Below are 13,575 nucleotides of genomic sequence, written 5' to 3'. Positions count from 1 at the left end.
ATCAGTATTGGTTTGGTACTAGTATGGCAAGATCGATACTTTAGTTTCAGATTCCTGCTTGAAATGTTTGTTTATTTTTCCGCCGTAATTTCTCAATCGCACTTCAAAAAGATTTTATTTTGATTTGCTCTCAAATTGTCTTTTTTTGCAGTTTATTTAGGAAAAATGCAATATTGTATTAAAGTATTTTATAGACACGTATAAACTTTGAATTATTTTGTTCAAACCTAGAACAGAGTTTACACAAAGAAAAAAAGTAACACAAAAGCACCTAATTGTCAGTAGTTTGTGACACATCAATCTTAGAAACTATCAGTATCGGTGATACTGATACCAATACTTTGTAACAAATCAATACCAAAATACGTAGTATTGCACACCTCCACCACTTAGTGTCAAGTGCTTGCTAAACATTCCCTTACAATTTTTAGAACTTTAAAGCAAACTGAAATCACTTAATATCATTAATATTTTTAACTTAAATTACTTATGGCAAAAAAGTAGTTTTTTGTGTTTATGACGAACAAAGTGCAAATTCGTTGTTTCTCGAAATGTTACAAATACACACATATGTATTTGTTATGTATTTAGAAATGATGCAAACAAATAAACTCTTGGTTATTGCGGCAAATTCCAGCAATCAGAGAAAGAGAAGAAGTTGTCATGTTCCTGCAACGCATGACTACAACTATATTGATGTACCTGCGGCACACCTTCCTCCTATTTCCCACTTATTCCAGCTCAACTTTGGTCTAGTCTTTGGATTAATTGCTCATTTAAAACTATGATCATCCTCTAACCGAACGACAATCGCATCTATGTCCTGACGTAAGCACAGGTTTACATCAGTCCGGTAATCCCAGTGATCGGCAGCCCGTGTGGACTGGTGATGCGCGCGCGGAGGAGTGAGTGTGGAGAGTTGCGCACGCGGCCGATTATCGGATCGGCCTGTGATTGGTCGACGGTGAGGTTGCCCGAGAGCCTGCGAAGAGTTTAAAGTGCTGCACGAGAGCACGACGTGGTCACAGCAGACACGAACCGAGCCGAGCGGGTCAGAGAATCATAAACAGAACCACAAATAGGGAGGAGAAGAAGAAGAAGAAGAGCGAGGAAACGAGAGAGATGACTCTACCGACGGTGCGACAACTTTTCCTGCTGTGTTTGTTGGGGATTTTTGGATGTTTGAGCACAACAGGTGAGCGACAGGGTTTTTACCAAGTACTTGGTTTTTAATTTAATTGCAATTCGTGTTTCAGTGTCAAAATATGGACTGATAATCTGTCCGAGGTGTAAAACTCTGTGCGGAGGTTTTATAAACATTAATAGTTTAATTTGAGTAACCCGGAGGCTGCTGGGGGTAAATAGATAACAATGTCCTTTTAAGAAATGTACTTTTATTAAGGTTATACCAAATAATGCCTGAGCTCACTAAAGAATAAATAAAAGCAAATCATAATAATAATGAATTGCCGTTTTCCAACTCCATAAATATGTTTATTCATAAATGGGGGAGAAAAATATTGCTAATATTAGCAGGGCTCTGCTAGCCTGACAGGGCTTTAATGTTATTTTTTTTATCCTCCAAATATTTTATTTAACATACCTGGACTGGGAATTTAGGTAGCATTTTCCAAAAATGAAAATATTCAGCAACACATGAAAACCATGTTTCAATAAATCTGTGCTAAAAAAAAGGCAGTTATAAAAAAAACAAGAAATTTTAGAATAATAATAAAAAAAGATTTCCCCCAATTAGTGTAAAGTTTAGATTGTGTTAAAATATTAAACCAAACAGAGAAGTGGGATTAATGAAAACCAAATGTAATACCCACTTAAAGGTTGTTGTTTTCTAAAGGTGCTTTTAATCTCACTAACAAGCCTCATCCGAATGCATGTATTCCCTGATTATGGCTAAATTAGCACGGAGGCTACATAAGAAAGCTGTAAGGATTATAAATGGTTTATATTGAATATGAGACACATAACATGATACTAACTAAAGTGTATTCATTTAAATTCTACAATGTAGAACAATTCAAAGCTGTGCAGCATGCAGCCATGTTCTTCAAACTCTGTTCAGAAGTTGTTTGACGTTAAAAACAACAACAAATAAAAACAAGTAAAAGCTGAGAGGTAAATGTGTGTTTAACAAAAGTAAAGGTGCAAAAATAAGGAATGGAAAAAGTAATATTGACAGGCTAATGCTTATACAAAATATTTAATACAGGCGGTGAAGGAATGTTAAGTGATATTTGATCATTATTGTCTATAAAATATGACGTCTTTCCAGCTTGATGTGCCTTTTTAGTACATTTGATACTAATCAACATGTTAGCCATATTTAAAAACATAACTGCAAATGTCATGCTGTGAGAAATTTGGATAAACTTTACCACCTGTATAAGTAACAATTTTTATTTAAAAATAATATATGAAATTTTAGGCATTCCAGAGCAGTCTTTAAAGCATATATACTTGATCTCAATCAGATTAGATCAATGTTAAATAAAAAAAAAGACAAACTTATCCACAATTGCCAGAGTCCCACAGGCTTAGCATTTTACACATGCTCGTTTAATTCTTAATTTAAATATAGTTTGAATGATGTGTAGCTTGTGTTCAAATCTTACACACACAGAGCACCACAGTTAATCTCAGTCTCTACAACACGGTTTGTTCCTCTCCTTCCCTCTCATCAGCTCCCTTCATAGTAAGTGGCAGACTTTGCTGGAGCAACAAGTCAGCGTTATGGTGACATTAAGCGGTTTAGCCACTGGGGGTCAGCTGAAACCAATTTTTAGCTGATGTTTTGTTTGTCACTAATGATTAGATTCTCCCTAAGAGATCTTAATGATCCTGTGGATTTTTTAGTTAGATTGGATTTGAAACCGCTGCTTAAAAGTCCCCTCATTTCGCCTGAAGCCACACAGAATTACCCAGTCTTTGATTCAGTGTGCAAATCTCATTTAAAAATGGCTCAAATCACTTTTTTGGAGCTAACTGCTACGGGATGGATTAAGAGTGCACTCCAAAGTGCTGGAGATGCAGCCATATTTTTGTTTCTCATGCAACGTAATTAGAGAATGCTAACTTTACATGTCCTGTTTGTCCAGATGCCAGTCTTTTTGGACAGTGGCGGGATGACACCGCATTACGAAAGGTAGCGAAATAACTTCTCTTCATCCACCTTTTCACCACCCCTCATCAGTCCCTCTTCCCTCTTCATGGATGTTCATTTTGATGTCTCACAGTTTTTGCCATTTCCTTCTATTTTAATGGCCCTGAAGCAGCCATCTTGTTTAATTATCACAAATTAAAAGTCCAATTAAATACAATAGGTCACTCTGATGTGTAGCAGCCAGACCAAGATGAAGCAGTAGTGATGCTGAGCCGTAATTAAACCTATGGACTTTCCAAAAGCATCCATTTATTTTGAATACTATACTGTATTCTTTTAATCCGTTAACAAAATCCTAAAAGCTCTTGTTGTTTGTCCGAAGGTGCGAGGCGTCCAGAGCGACGATATGAGTAATGTGTTGTGGAGAGACCAAAACGAGGTGAGTCGACATCACAATCGCTCTGGACTCCCCGAGCGATTGGGCTGCCGTGATAACATTAAACATTTAAGATTGAGGAGAAGAAGAAAAGATTGAGCACCGCATTTCCCGTCAGCCTCGGTTCCCGAAAGAGCGATGATGTATTTTCCTCTCAGAGATAATGTGTGTCGATGATGCCATTGTTCACCAAACTCAGAGGACGTTTTCCGCAAATGGCTGCCGGGATCAGCTGAGGAGTTTCTATTAGTGCATTTAAAAAATAAAAAAAGTCTGTGATGCAGATTTCATTCTTGGAAAAAGAAACCTAAGGAAAATGAAGAAAAGTTTTATAAATGAATTGTCGGTTTTGGGTTTCTTTCAGTTTTCAGCTCTTTCGTGATTTTACAAACAGAATAAAGGGTTTAAAGAACAGAAATTGTCAAACCTCAGCCTGAGTTTTAGTGAATCTGTTCAGCATAGAACTATTCAACTCACGTTTTGATCAGTGCAGATATTTTAGGCTTTAGCTATCGCCGTTCCCAATATCTCTTGATCGGAAACAGGGATAAGTAATATGTTTTTTGTGATAAAACTAACAAATTAGCTTTTTTCACAAAAGGGCCACCCCCTGACACAATGGCACCCTGGGCGGTGTGCTGTATCTCCAACACCAAACACCGCCATCATGACAAAGTAGAAAATAACTACTTTGTTTCAATGGCGTTAAGCGGGTGGGACTGGATGCTTTTTTTTTTTTTTTTTTTTTTTTTAACCACTTTTCCTGCTTTATCTTTGGTGCCGATTCACTGAACCCATTTATAGTTTACAGCTAAATTTATTTTGAGTATAACCACTGAGATGCTATTTCTACCAGTACTTCACCTCTCCTCTCTAACTCAAGAGATTGTGTTAAGATTAAACAGCTTTTATTTCCAAATCAAATGGTGTCACAGGGAATGAAGTGGACTCAACCAGCTTTGACATAAAGTTGCAATTATCTGAGATAATTTATTTTTAGCTTGCTAGGTTAAAAAAAAAGTAAAAGAAATGTTATAATCCTGGACTTTTTCAGGGTCAAAGCTTTTCACTTGATACATCTAACGCCGAGGTCAACCTACGTCTTTCTGACGCAGTGAGTTCAGGCTGGCCTTGTTCTTTAGGACTCAGAAATTATGAGCATCCAACATTTGTGGTAAAATAAAATACAAGAAACTGGCAAATAATCAAAGACGTGCTTCACAGATGGGCCGGTGCAGAAGTAAAACACATGGAGTTGGTAAAATATGCAGAACAATTATTGGACGTTATCACAAAACACAGGGAAATATATAGAGATAGAACATGCAGAAGTACAACAACCTGGATAAGCAGACAACGCCTCTGAATTTCTCTGTGTGCCTCTTGTATATTTGTTTTCTAGAGTTATGACAGATGCAGTTATAACAGTTTTTTTCAGTTGATGTTTCTGATGTTAATCTGTTAATTTTCTTCCTCAGGAGCAAGTTCAGAATATTTTCAAAAGGGTAAGATTTGCTTAGTTTTATTATATTTAACTTATAATTTGGATGGTAAACAACAGCATGTAGTTTAATATTGATGTTTTTTTCTTTCTACCCCACAGTTTCTGTTTCATTACTCCAAAGCACGCAACTCTGTTGGAGCTGTTCAACAAGAGGTGAGACAAAAAGATGGCCGGAAGTGTCTGTGTTTGTAAAAACAAGTCCCATCACACACGGAGCATATGTACATCATTCATCGTATTCAGATGTAAATTTCCTTCTAGATGTTCACTAAAGTAATTTAAAAATGTAAAGAAAATTGGCATCCAAGCACAACCGCTGGTCGTACAAATCACTGACTAATGACAATAAAGTTGTTTTATTCTGTAAAACCAATACTCAGGGGTGGGATCAATAATTTAGCCCTTTTTATTCCGCCTAACCACTATTAATGATCTAATCTCCGTTTCTCGTTTAGTCCCACTCAGTTCACCCTTTGATGCGACTTTCGCCTAAACTATCCCAGAGGAGAAAGAAGAAGGTGCTGCTTGTGGTAAGAAAAGTTTTCACTCCTGCAGCTCTGGAAAAAAAACTCAAGAGCCCACTGCACTATAAAACCTCCTGGTTATTCCACCAAACGTTGATTTATGAGTTCAAACATTAGTATTGTTTCTAAATGAATGTGAACTTGTTTTCTTTGCATTATTTGAGGTCTGAGAGCACAGCATCTTTTTTCGTTATTTTGACCATTTCTCACTTTCTGCAAATAAATACTTTTTTTTGCTTGTAATTTCAGAGGCATGTTGTCAGTAGTTCATAGAATAAAAGAACAATGTTTATTTTACTCAAACATAAACCTATAAAAAGTAAAATCAGAGAATGGAGCAGCATGTCTTTAACTCGACTCAGAAGCCACATCTCTACTCATATGAAGTCATTTTATTAAAATTCTGAGTTGTTCCTTTAATAAGAACAAAAAGCAAAGAGCAAAAAACATCGTCTACAATAACTTATCACTCTGCAGGATGTTAAAGTCCAGACACCGTCAGAGAAAAGGACTCGTCCCATTATTTCTCCTCTGCCTTTAAAGACTTAACCTTTCAGGCAGAGAAGAAGAAGAAGTGATTAGGACGGAGCCCGAATAAATCGCATCAACTTCTTCATCACTGCTCTTGTTCATTGCCGGCTTTCACTGACATTTCTCTGCCTCTCATTACCTGCTGCTAATTGAACAGAAACTCCGAGACCTGCCAGAGGGAATGCTGTAAAGGAGGAGGAATCTGAGAAAGTCAGGGGAGGAAACGACACGCAATGAGAATGAGGAGGAGGAGTAGGAGGAGGAGCAGCTGGCAGCTCCGGCCTGGATGAGGAGTCTACCGATACCGAGCGACACGCAGCATCTCTGGCTCTGGACAGAAACATTTTATTATTTTTTTCCTGAACAGAAAATTACTTATAAAGACGAAAAAAAAAAAAAAAGAAAAAAAAAACGACCGTTCTGCGATGACGCACCTGCGTCTCGATGCTTCCGAATGTTACCGAGTTTCTCTCTAAAACAAGATATAAACACTTTAAAACTCTCATCAGCAGTGACTTTTTTTATTTCAAAAGAGAACTTTGGAAACTAAATGTGGCAAAAAGGGGCGAACTCTAATTAAAGGAGGATGAAATGTATATGTACATTTTGTGACATAATTACCATGTAATAATAAAAAAAAAACAGTTAAAATTTGTGTCTAATGGTTGTGTAAGGTTACAAAAAGAAAACAGAGGTGTGTTGTTCCAGCAGAGTGGCCTGCCCACGTGCCTTTAAGCAGGACTGAGCTCTGTAAAAATAAAAAAAAGAAGATTATATATGACAAAGGAGGTCCTGCTCGGTTCTTTAATGTTCTGTCTCCAAAGGCGTGTTCCTCTGTTGGGAGTGTTTTTTTTGTTTTGGTGTTTCTTTAATCGTCCTCGTCCTCAGAGCCGCTGTCCTTCCGTGTCGGAAGCGAACTTCTGATCGACGACATCATCTTGTCTTCGATTTGTTTCCTGGGGTTTTCTTCCAGGTCGGTCTTCACTGCGCCGGTTTCCGATAACCTCCACTCCAGCTCTGCACATAAAAATAAAAATAAAAACAAAAAGAAACACGCAAACAATGAAAAAACACAAAGGGAATATTTCACGTAAAGTTTCTCAAACTAAAAAATGAAACAGAAGAATACGGGAGGTTAAATTTTTAAAACTGCACACGATTCCCAAAGTCAGGAGTTTATTTCCACTTCAGATACAATAATTTACAGGCGAGAGCGTTGGGTGCAGTTACAGAGCGCAGAGTCAAATGTTGTGCTTCTGTTTCCTAGCAACACTTAGAAAAACTTGTAAATCTGAAATGCACAGATTTATGTACACTTCCGACCTCAGCTAAAACCAAAAAATAAAAATAAAAATAACAATGTTGCCCTACCTTCGACCTTGAGGTTCATGCCTCCGAATACGAGCGGGCCGATGAACTGGGCCTTCATCTCTCCCTCAAAGTAAACAAAGATGGTGGGCAGGTTGCGGTCGGGGTAGTTGGGGATGCAGGTGGTGGAGATGGATCGGAGGAACTTGGTCTGAGGGAATTTCCTGGCCAGGCCGCTCAGGTGCTGGTTGATCAGGGTGCACAGAGGGATGCTGGGCCGAGACCAAACGGACACAGAGATCAGCACTGAACTCTCAACTTTGTACGAAAAAAATTCATGTCTCGATAGTCTGAAGAAGCAGTAAACAAAAGGAAGTCGGGTCCAAGTTAGTTACCACAGGAACACTGACTTGTTTTAAGCGTGTCTGATCATCTATCAAACTTTGGTTTTAGGTTTGTTTTCTAGTCTTTTCCTGATGTTTAAAGTCACCACAAAAAGCAGCTTTACGCCGTTTCTCTTCTCCAGTAATGTCTATGGTTAAATTTAAAAGGCATCATCAACCTAAATATTTTGCTATAGGCTGAATTCATTAGGTTAAGTTTTACAAAATAAAATGTTCCACCATGGATTAAAAATAGGCAAAACAGGCGTTGAATTGTTTTAGCTGATCACCGGCCTTTAAAAAGCCTGACCTGCTGATTCCAATTTTGTAAGATACCAATTTTCTTTTTTTTTTTTATCTGAAAAGTTGCTAAATATAGAATAAAGTTGCCAAGTTGGCAACAGTGGAGCGATTATTGTTAATCGGGTAAATACAGACGTGCCGGGCGACATGGAGTTCAACTTTTACGACGATACTTTGTAGCACTACTGTGGTAACGATAAAAATGATGATTAAAAACTGTCACTTCTTTATTATGTAACTGCACGGCACAGCATTCATGGCGCCACGTATATAGATGCTGCCGTTGAAAAACTGGCATCACTAAGCTGCACATACAGACTTCATGTTGTCGTATTTTCTGAATTTACAATGTCAATGTCAAATTTATTTGTATAGCACTTTTAAAAGCAGGTGTAAAACTCCACCAAAGTTCTGGACAAAAGTGATGACACAATAGAATAAGTTGATGAAAAGAGAGGGGAAAAAAAATACTAAATAATAATAATGATAAGTGAATAAAATAAAAAATAACACAAATATTACTCATATTGATGTTCTTGTAGGGAAAAAAATAGAGGAGAAAATAGTAAAAAATAACATTTTACACCTTTTTTTAAACTAACTGAAATGTATTGTGACAATGATAAGTCAAAATTCTTATCATGACGAGAAACTGTTAAAAATAAATGATAAACGATACGATAAGTCCCACCCTTAGTGGGCTGGTCTGTCAGTCGGCCCTCTGTTAAGGGAGAGAAGACAGAGACAGAGGCTGATTGTCAGACCTTTGAGGAGGTAAATAAGATCAGCGGATAAGAACGGTTTGTCATGCAAGTATCAGAAGATCGCTCTGAAAAATTTAAGAAATTGGAGCAGATTTATCAGCAGCACCCCTAAGGGAAGCAGTGTGTCTTAACTTACATCGACCGTCAGCTGACCTACAGACTGACCTACAGACTGACTTACAGGTTGACCTACAAGCTGATCTACAGGTTGACCTACCCCTGCTTGTAGAGGTGCAGCACCACCCAGATCCCCTCTCCAGCCTTGTTGACCTCCTTCACGTAATCCTGCCCGGAGATTTCACCCAACTCTCCGAACACGTTCTTCATCTGAGCCGCCTTCCACTCGGCGAGACGTTTCTGCCTGAAAAGAGATCCGGTACGTCAACATCTCCGAGTCGGAGAAATCCCCCCCAGTCGACACACCATGAGTAAATACTGGACTGGATAAACCAGCATTACCACTGGACTAAATACGATAAAAACCTACGTTTTTCAAACATCTCCGGTTTTTGAGATCTTTTCACACGATGCGAGAAAGCCAAATCCTTTTTACTCACTTGTACATCTCCATGGCGGCCTCGTCGTCCTCGCCAAACTCGTCCTCGTTCTCCTCGAGTTCTTCCAGCGTCATGCTCTCGTAGGTTTTCACTGCGGAGACAACAATGAGTGACCGCTTACATCTCACCTATTTGTTGAAAATAAGTCAAATAATAAAATTTTGATCTGTTAAAATATTTAATGAGCACACGGTGCCAAATGTTTGTATGGTACTTAGCAATAATCTAAATCTCTATGATAATTTCACAGAAAGGAAATTATCATAGAGGTTTTTTTGAGGGGTGGGAATGCATCATGATATTCATTAGTTTTAATTGATGATGTTTGCAAACTAAACATCATCTAGTTTTTCCAATTATGATTCCATTAAAGCATTGACAAATATCAATTTATATAAAATATAAAGAAATGCAATCACAACCATTTTTAACGCAGTAATTGCCTCTGTGTCGTGACATCCAGTCATATCCTTATAACTTGCTTCCCGTCTCTTCCATCAAACAAAATACTCATACCAACAGACTGCTGCTGAAGGGCCACTTCCTCCTCTTCATCATCTTCAGGAATCTCTTTTGGAGGAAGGATGCCTTTCTTCCTCAGGATATCATTCCACTCTGTGTCTTCGTTCGGGTTCTTCAGGTAGAAAAAAAGTGGATAATTTTATTTTTGTTTGTTAGCTGTTTTTGACATAGTAGTAATAATAATAATTTTTAAAAAGCTGAAATTCATATATGAACGCCGAAACCTTTCTCTGTTTTACATTTTTCGTTCCATACTCACTTAAAAAACACACTACTGTTCATAAATATTGTTTGTTTAGCTGTTAATACGATTCGGGGAGATAAATTGTCATTTTAAACCGTCTCTTTCATTAATAATGTGGTCGTTCTTAAAAGTTCTAGGCTGAGATGCCTCTCTGCTAGCTGGGTGTCACAGCTTCAGTCTGAAGTGTCGTAAATTTACTTCCAGCGCTACGACATCGGGTCATAGTGAATCGCTTGGCTCACAAAAAGTCAACCGGATTCATTATGGAACCATAAAAAGTTGAGCTAACCTGCATTTTGTCAAGTAAAGAAAGTCCCTTGAAATCACACCACTGCTCTACTCCCTGTCACGGAAACAGAAGGAGCTCACGTTGGGTGATTCCGGAAGAAACTACAAAACCCAAAACTGCTCCAATTAATGCCACGTGTGCTATTTAATTCTAAAATTCGGCTAATTTCTATAACTATGTTCGTATTGTGCTCCGTTATTTTTTTATTGCTGCAGACTTCTGTGTTTTTCAGTTGACAATATCTGGAACTGTTGCTTCACTAGTACGACAAAAATAAAGGTGACACCGACTTCCTTCGGAGCTCAATATGACCAAATAAGGCGTGGGAGCGCAACATTCCACGTGACGGTGCTGACAGCGAAACCAAACAGGTGTTGCCCACTCTGACACACAGATGCAGACAAACCGACATGCTTTTTAATAGTTCGTCTGGTACATTCACTCTATATACAAGTGAAGAAGATTGAAAAATAAACATAGTTAAAAGAAAAAAATTATTTAGATAGGAACCAGGAGTGTTGTTGGGATCCTGAAAAACTGGGGCCTAAAGTCAGCCCAGAAAGTTAGACTTTTGCATGACATTGTATATGTTTTATGTTATTTGGAAAACAAACATAGGACATGTTGCACAAGTGATTGAATGTCTTACAAAACTAAATAATAACTATTAAGATCTAAGTATCAGTAGCTGACAAAATCATAAGAGTAATATGTGGTAGGTTAGCGCCAGTTGCTAGCATAAATACCCAATGAAGGATAGGTTAAAACAAACAAAAAAAATCAATAAAAACAATTCACATGAAACAAGTTGGTCTGCAAAGACTGCAGGCTATGTGAGCTTTCAGATCAGGTAACAGAGATTGTGGAATAAAATGGACGTGGCTTATGACACTTGGATGATTTCTATAGGCAGAGGTCAAGCTTGGCCTTGTCTCCCAATCCTGATACAGGATGTTCAAATCCAGTCAGTTTCAGCTGTGGTGTGTATCTGTAACTGTCAGCAAATTAAAGGGTCAACCAGTTCAGCACAGAAACACACACAACACACACTCGTACCTAATGGCTACTTAAGAGACTAATCAACCCAACTTGAATGTTTTTGGACTGTGGGAGGAAGATGGAGTAACTAGAGATAACCCAAACATGCACAAGGAAGACACACTAACTCCACTCAGAAAAAACTCAGACTGACATTTTAAACATTTTTCTTGCAAGACAACAGTGTTAACAAGTTCACCACACAAAAAGACACCCTTATACTGGAAAATGATATGTTTTAATAAAAAATACTCAAGCAAATATTTGAACATTAAAGCCACACAAAGACACAATGTGCTTTAAAGACTAAAAACAACCTACTAGTTTATTTTTTAAAAAATGTGGTATAATTTTTTGCAAGTAATATTTTTTTTCTCAATGAAGCATTTTCCTTGTTTACTTTCTACATTTCAGTTTTCTGCATATCTGCTCAAACAAGAATTTAGCAGTCCTAGATAGCTTGTTCTTAGATTGCTTTAAAAGATCTGCCAGATAATGCACAACAGGACTGTTCTATTAACCACCAGAAAAACCAGGCACAAAATCGACCTGAAACATAATTTTGATATTGCACTAAAATTGCGTTAATAGTTAAAATAATATTTTCACCAGAGAAGAACAACATGGAAAAAAAGATGTTTTATGTATATAAAATGTTTTTTTTAATTGACTTTTTTATTTTGAAAATGATACGTGGAACATTTATAAGTCAAGATACAATCAGTATTTTTTTTAATTGACTAACTTACTGCTACATATCTAGAATTAAAAACATCCATGCACAAATCAATTATTAAATTGATTATGCAGTAATTTTACTCAGCATCAATTACTATGTGTATGGAGAGGTCATTGAGATTAAAATGCTACCCATAGTGCTTTGCAACAGTTTTTTTTCCCATACAGATAAACTTTCAAACTGATAAAAAAACTGTTTCCCCAATTGTCAAGTTGATTTTGTTTCATTGATGGAAAATGTTTTAAATATTTTTTAATCACAAAAGTATCCGATTGTAAATCACATATCTTGGGCTGTCATCCAATGAGCAAGACACACTGATAAGTACGAATTAAATATGATTTTGATATTGGCATGCACTTGGCAGCCTCTGATAGATAAAAGCAAAACAGTAGAAACAGATTATATAATCTGTGGGAGTTAATTAGCTCAACAGACAATATTTGGGTTTTTCTGTAATCATTGTGAAAGTATTATTATCAGAAAATCCTAACAGGATGTTGTGGCTTAACACACTTTTCACCTTTCTTAGAATACATTTCCAGTCTGAAATATTTTTTACTTCCTGTAGTTATTATAGTTTCTGATTTTAATCTATATCATACAGCAACTCACAAACACTGGATCTTCAGCTGCGCTTTACGGCTAATCTGTTTTGAACTATCCAAATATTTTTCACATGCGTTATTGAGCTTAATTTGTACAGTGATGTTTGTGTGACAACGAGCAAAAGAATACAGTGAAAATCCAGTCACTGAAGGGGCAATAAATCTGAAGCGGAACTGGCGAAAGGGAAAGTCGGTGGAATGAAAATGATAGGATAAGAGAATCAAGACCTACCACTCCGACTATTTTTCAGGAGCCACGCATAAATTAACCTACAAAAAGATGGACATTTCAAGTAATGGCTTTTCCAACTTTTCAAATATAGCATTGGTTTTCAGTTATCAAATTAAGATTTTTTTAATTGTTATTTTTTGCATTTCCCCTCTTCTTTTACCTGTGCTATTAGGAAATGTTTGGCCATAATTATGCTGTCATTCTTTTAAAAACTATTTCAACCCCAAATACAATTAACGATTACATTCATAATTATGGATTGTTAAATAAACTGCTCTAATAATAATAATAATAATAGTATTAGCCTGTGTTTTATTTCAATCACATATTCATCGATTTTGTAGAACCTATTGTAGAGCCATTTTAAAATAAAAATCAGAAATCTTTTTCTGTCACCAACTTTCTGTCATCAGCTTTTGTATGCAAAGCAGAAATATTGTATTTTGAGATTGAGTAAAAAACAGAGTTGATTTAC

General features: G+C 36.9%; 2 protein-coding genes across 2 annotated transcripts; one reads left to right on the top strand and one right to left on the bottom strand.

The window, feature by feature from the left end:
• The first annotated feature begins 905 nt into the window (after positions 1–905).
• nms (neuromedin S) lies at positions 906–6,764 on the top strand. The gene is made up of 7 exons (XM_014974909.2): positions 906–1,195; positions 3,114–3,160; positions 3,501–3,557; positions 5,033–5,059; positions 5,158–5,211; positions 5,514–5,588; positions 6,271–6,764. The coding sequence occupies exons 1-7, from the start codon at positions 1,123–1,125 to the stop codon at positions 6,301–6,303; spliced, it is 366 nt and encodes a 121-aa protein (XP_014830395.1). The 5' UTR covers positions 906–1,122; the 3' UTR covers positions 6,304–6,764.
• On the bottom strand, positions 6,619–10,593 carry pdcl3 (phosducin-like 3). The gene is made up of 6 exons (XM_014974908.2): positions 10,484–10,593; positions 9,945–10,062; positions 9,429–9,519; positions 9,089–9,232; positions 7,485–7,693; positions 6,619–7,130 (listed from the first exon to the last, which is right to left on the bottom strand). The coding sequence occupies exons 1-6, from the start codon at positions 10,487–10,489 to the stop codon at positions 6,982–6,984; spliced, it is 717 nt and encodes a 238-aa protein (XP_014830394.2). The 5' UTR covers positions 10,490–10,593; the 3' UTR covers positions 6,619–6,981.
• Positions 10,594–13,575: the final 2,982 nt, after the last annotated feature.

Source organism: Poecilia mexicana, unplaced genomic scaffold (assembly GCF_051168715.1).
Source record: "Poecilia mexicana isolate PSO_F unplaced genomic scaffold, ASM5116871v1 scaffold_2, whole genome shotgun sequence".
NCBI classification, from domain to species: Eukaryota; Metazoa; Chordata; class Actinopteri; order Cyprinodontiformes; family Poeciliidae; genus Poecilia; species Poecilia mexicana.
This window is presented reverse-complemented; position numbering and strand designations above follow the sequence as displayed.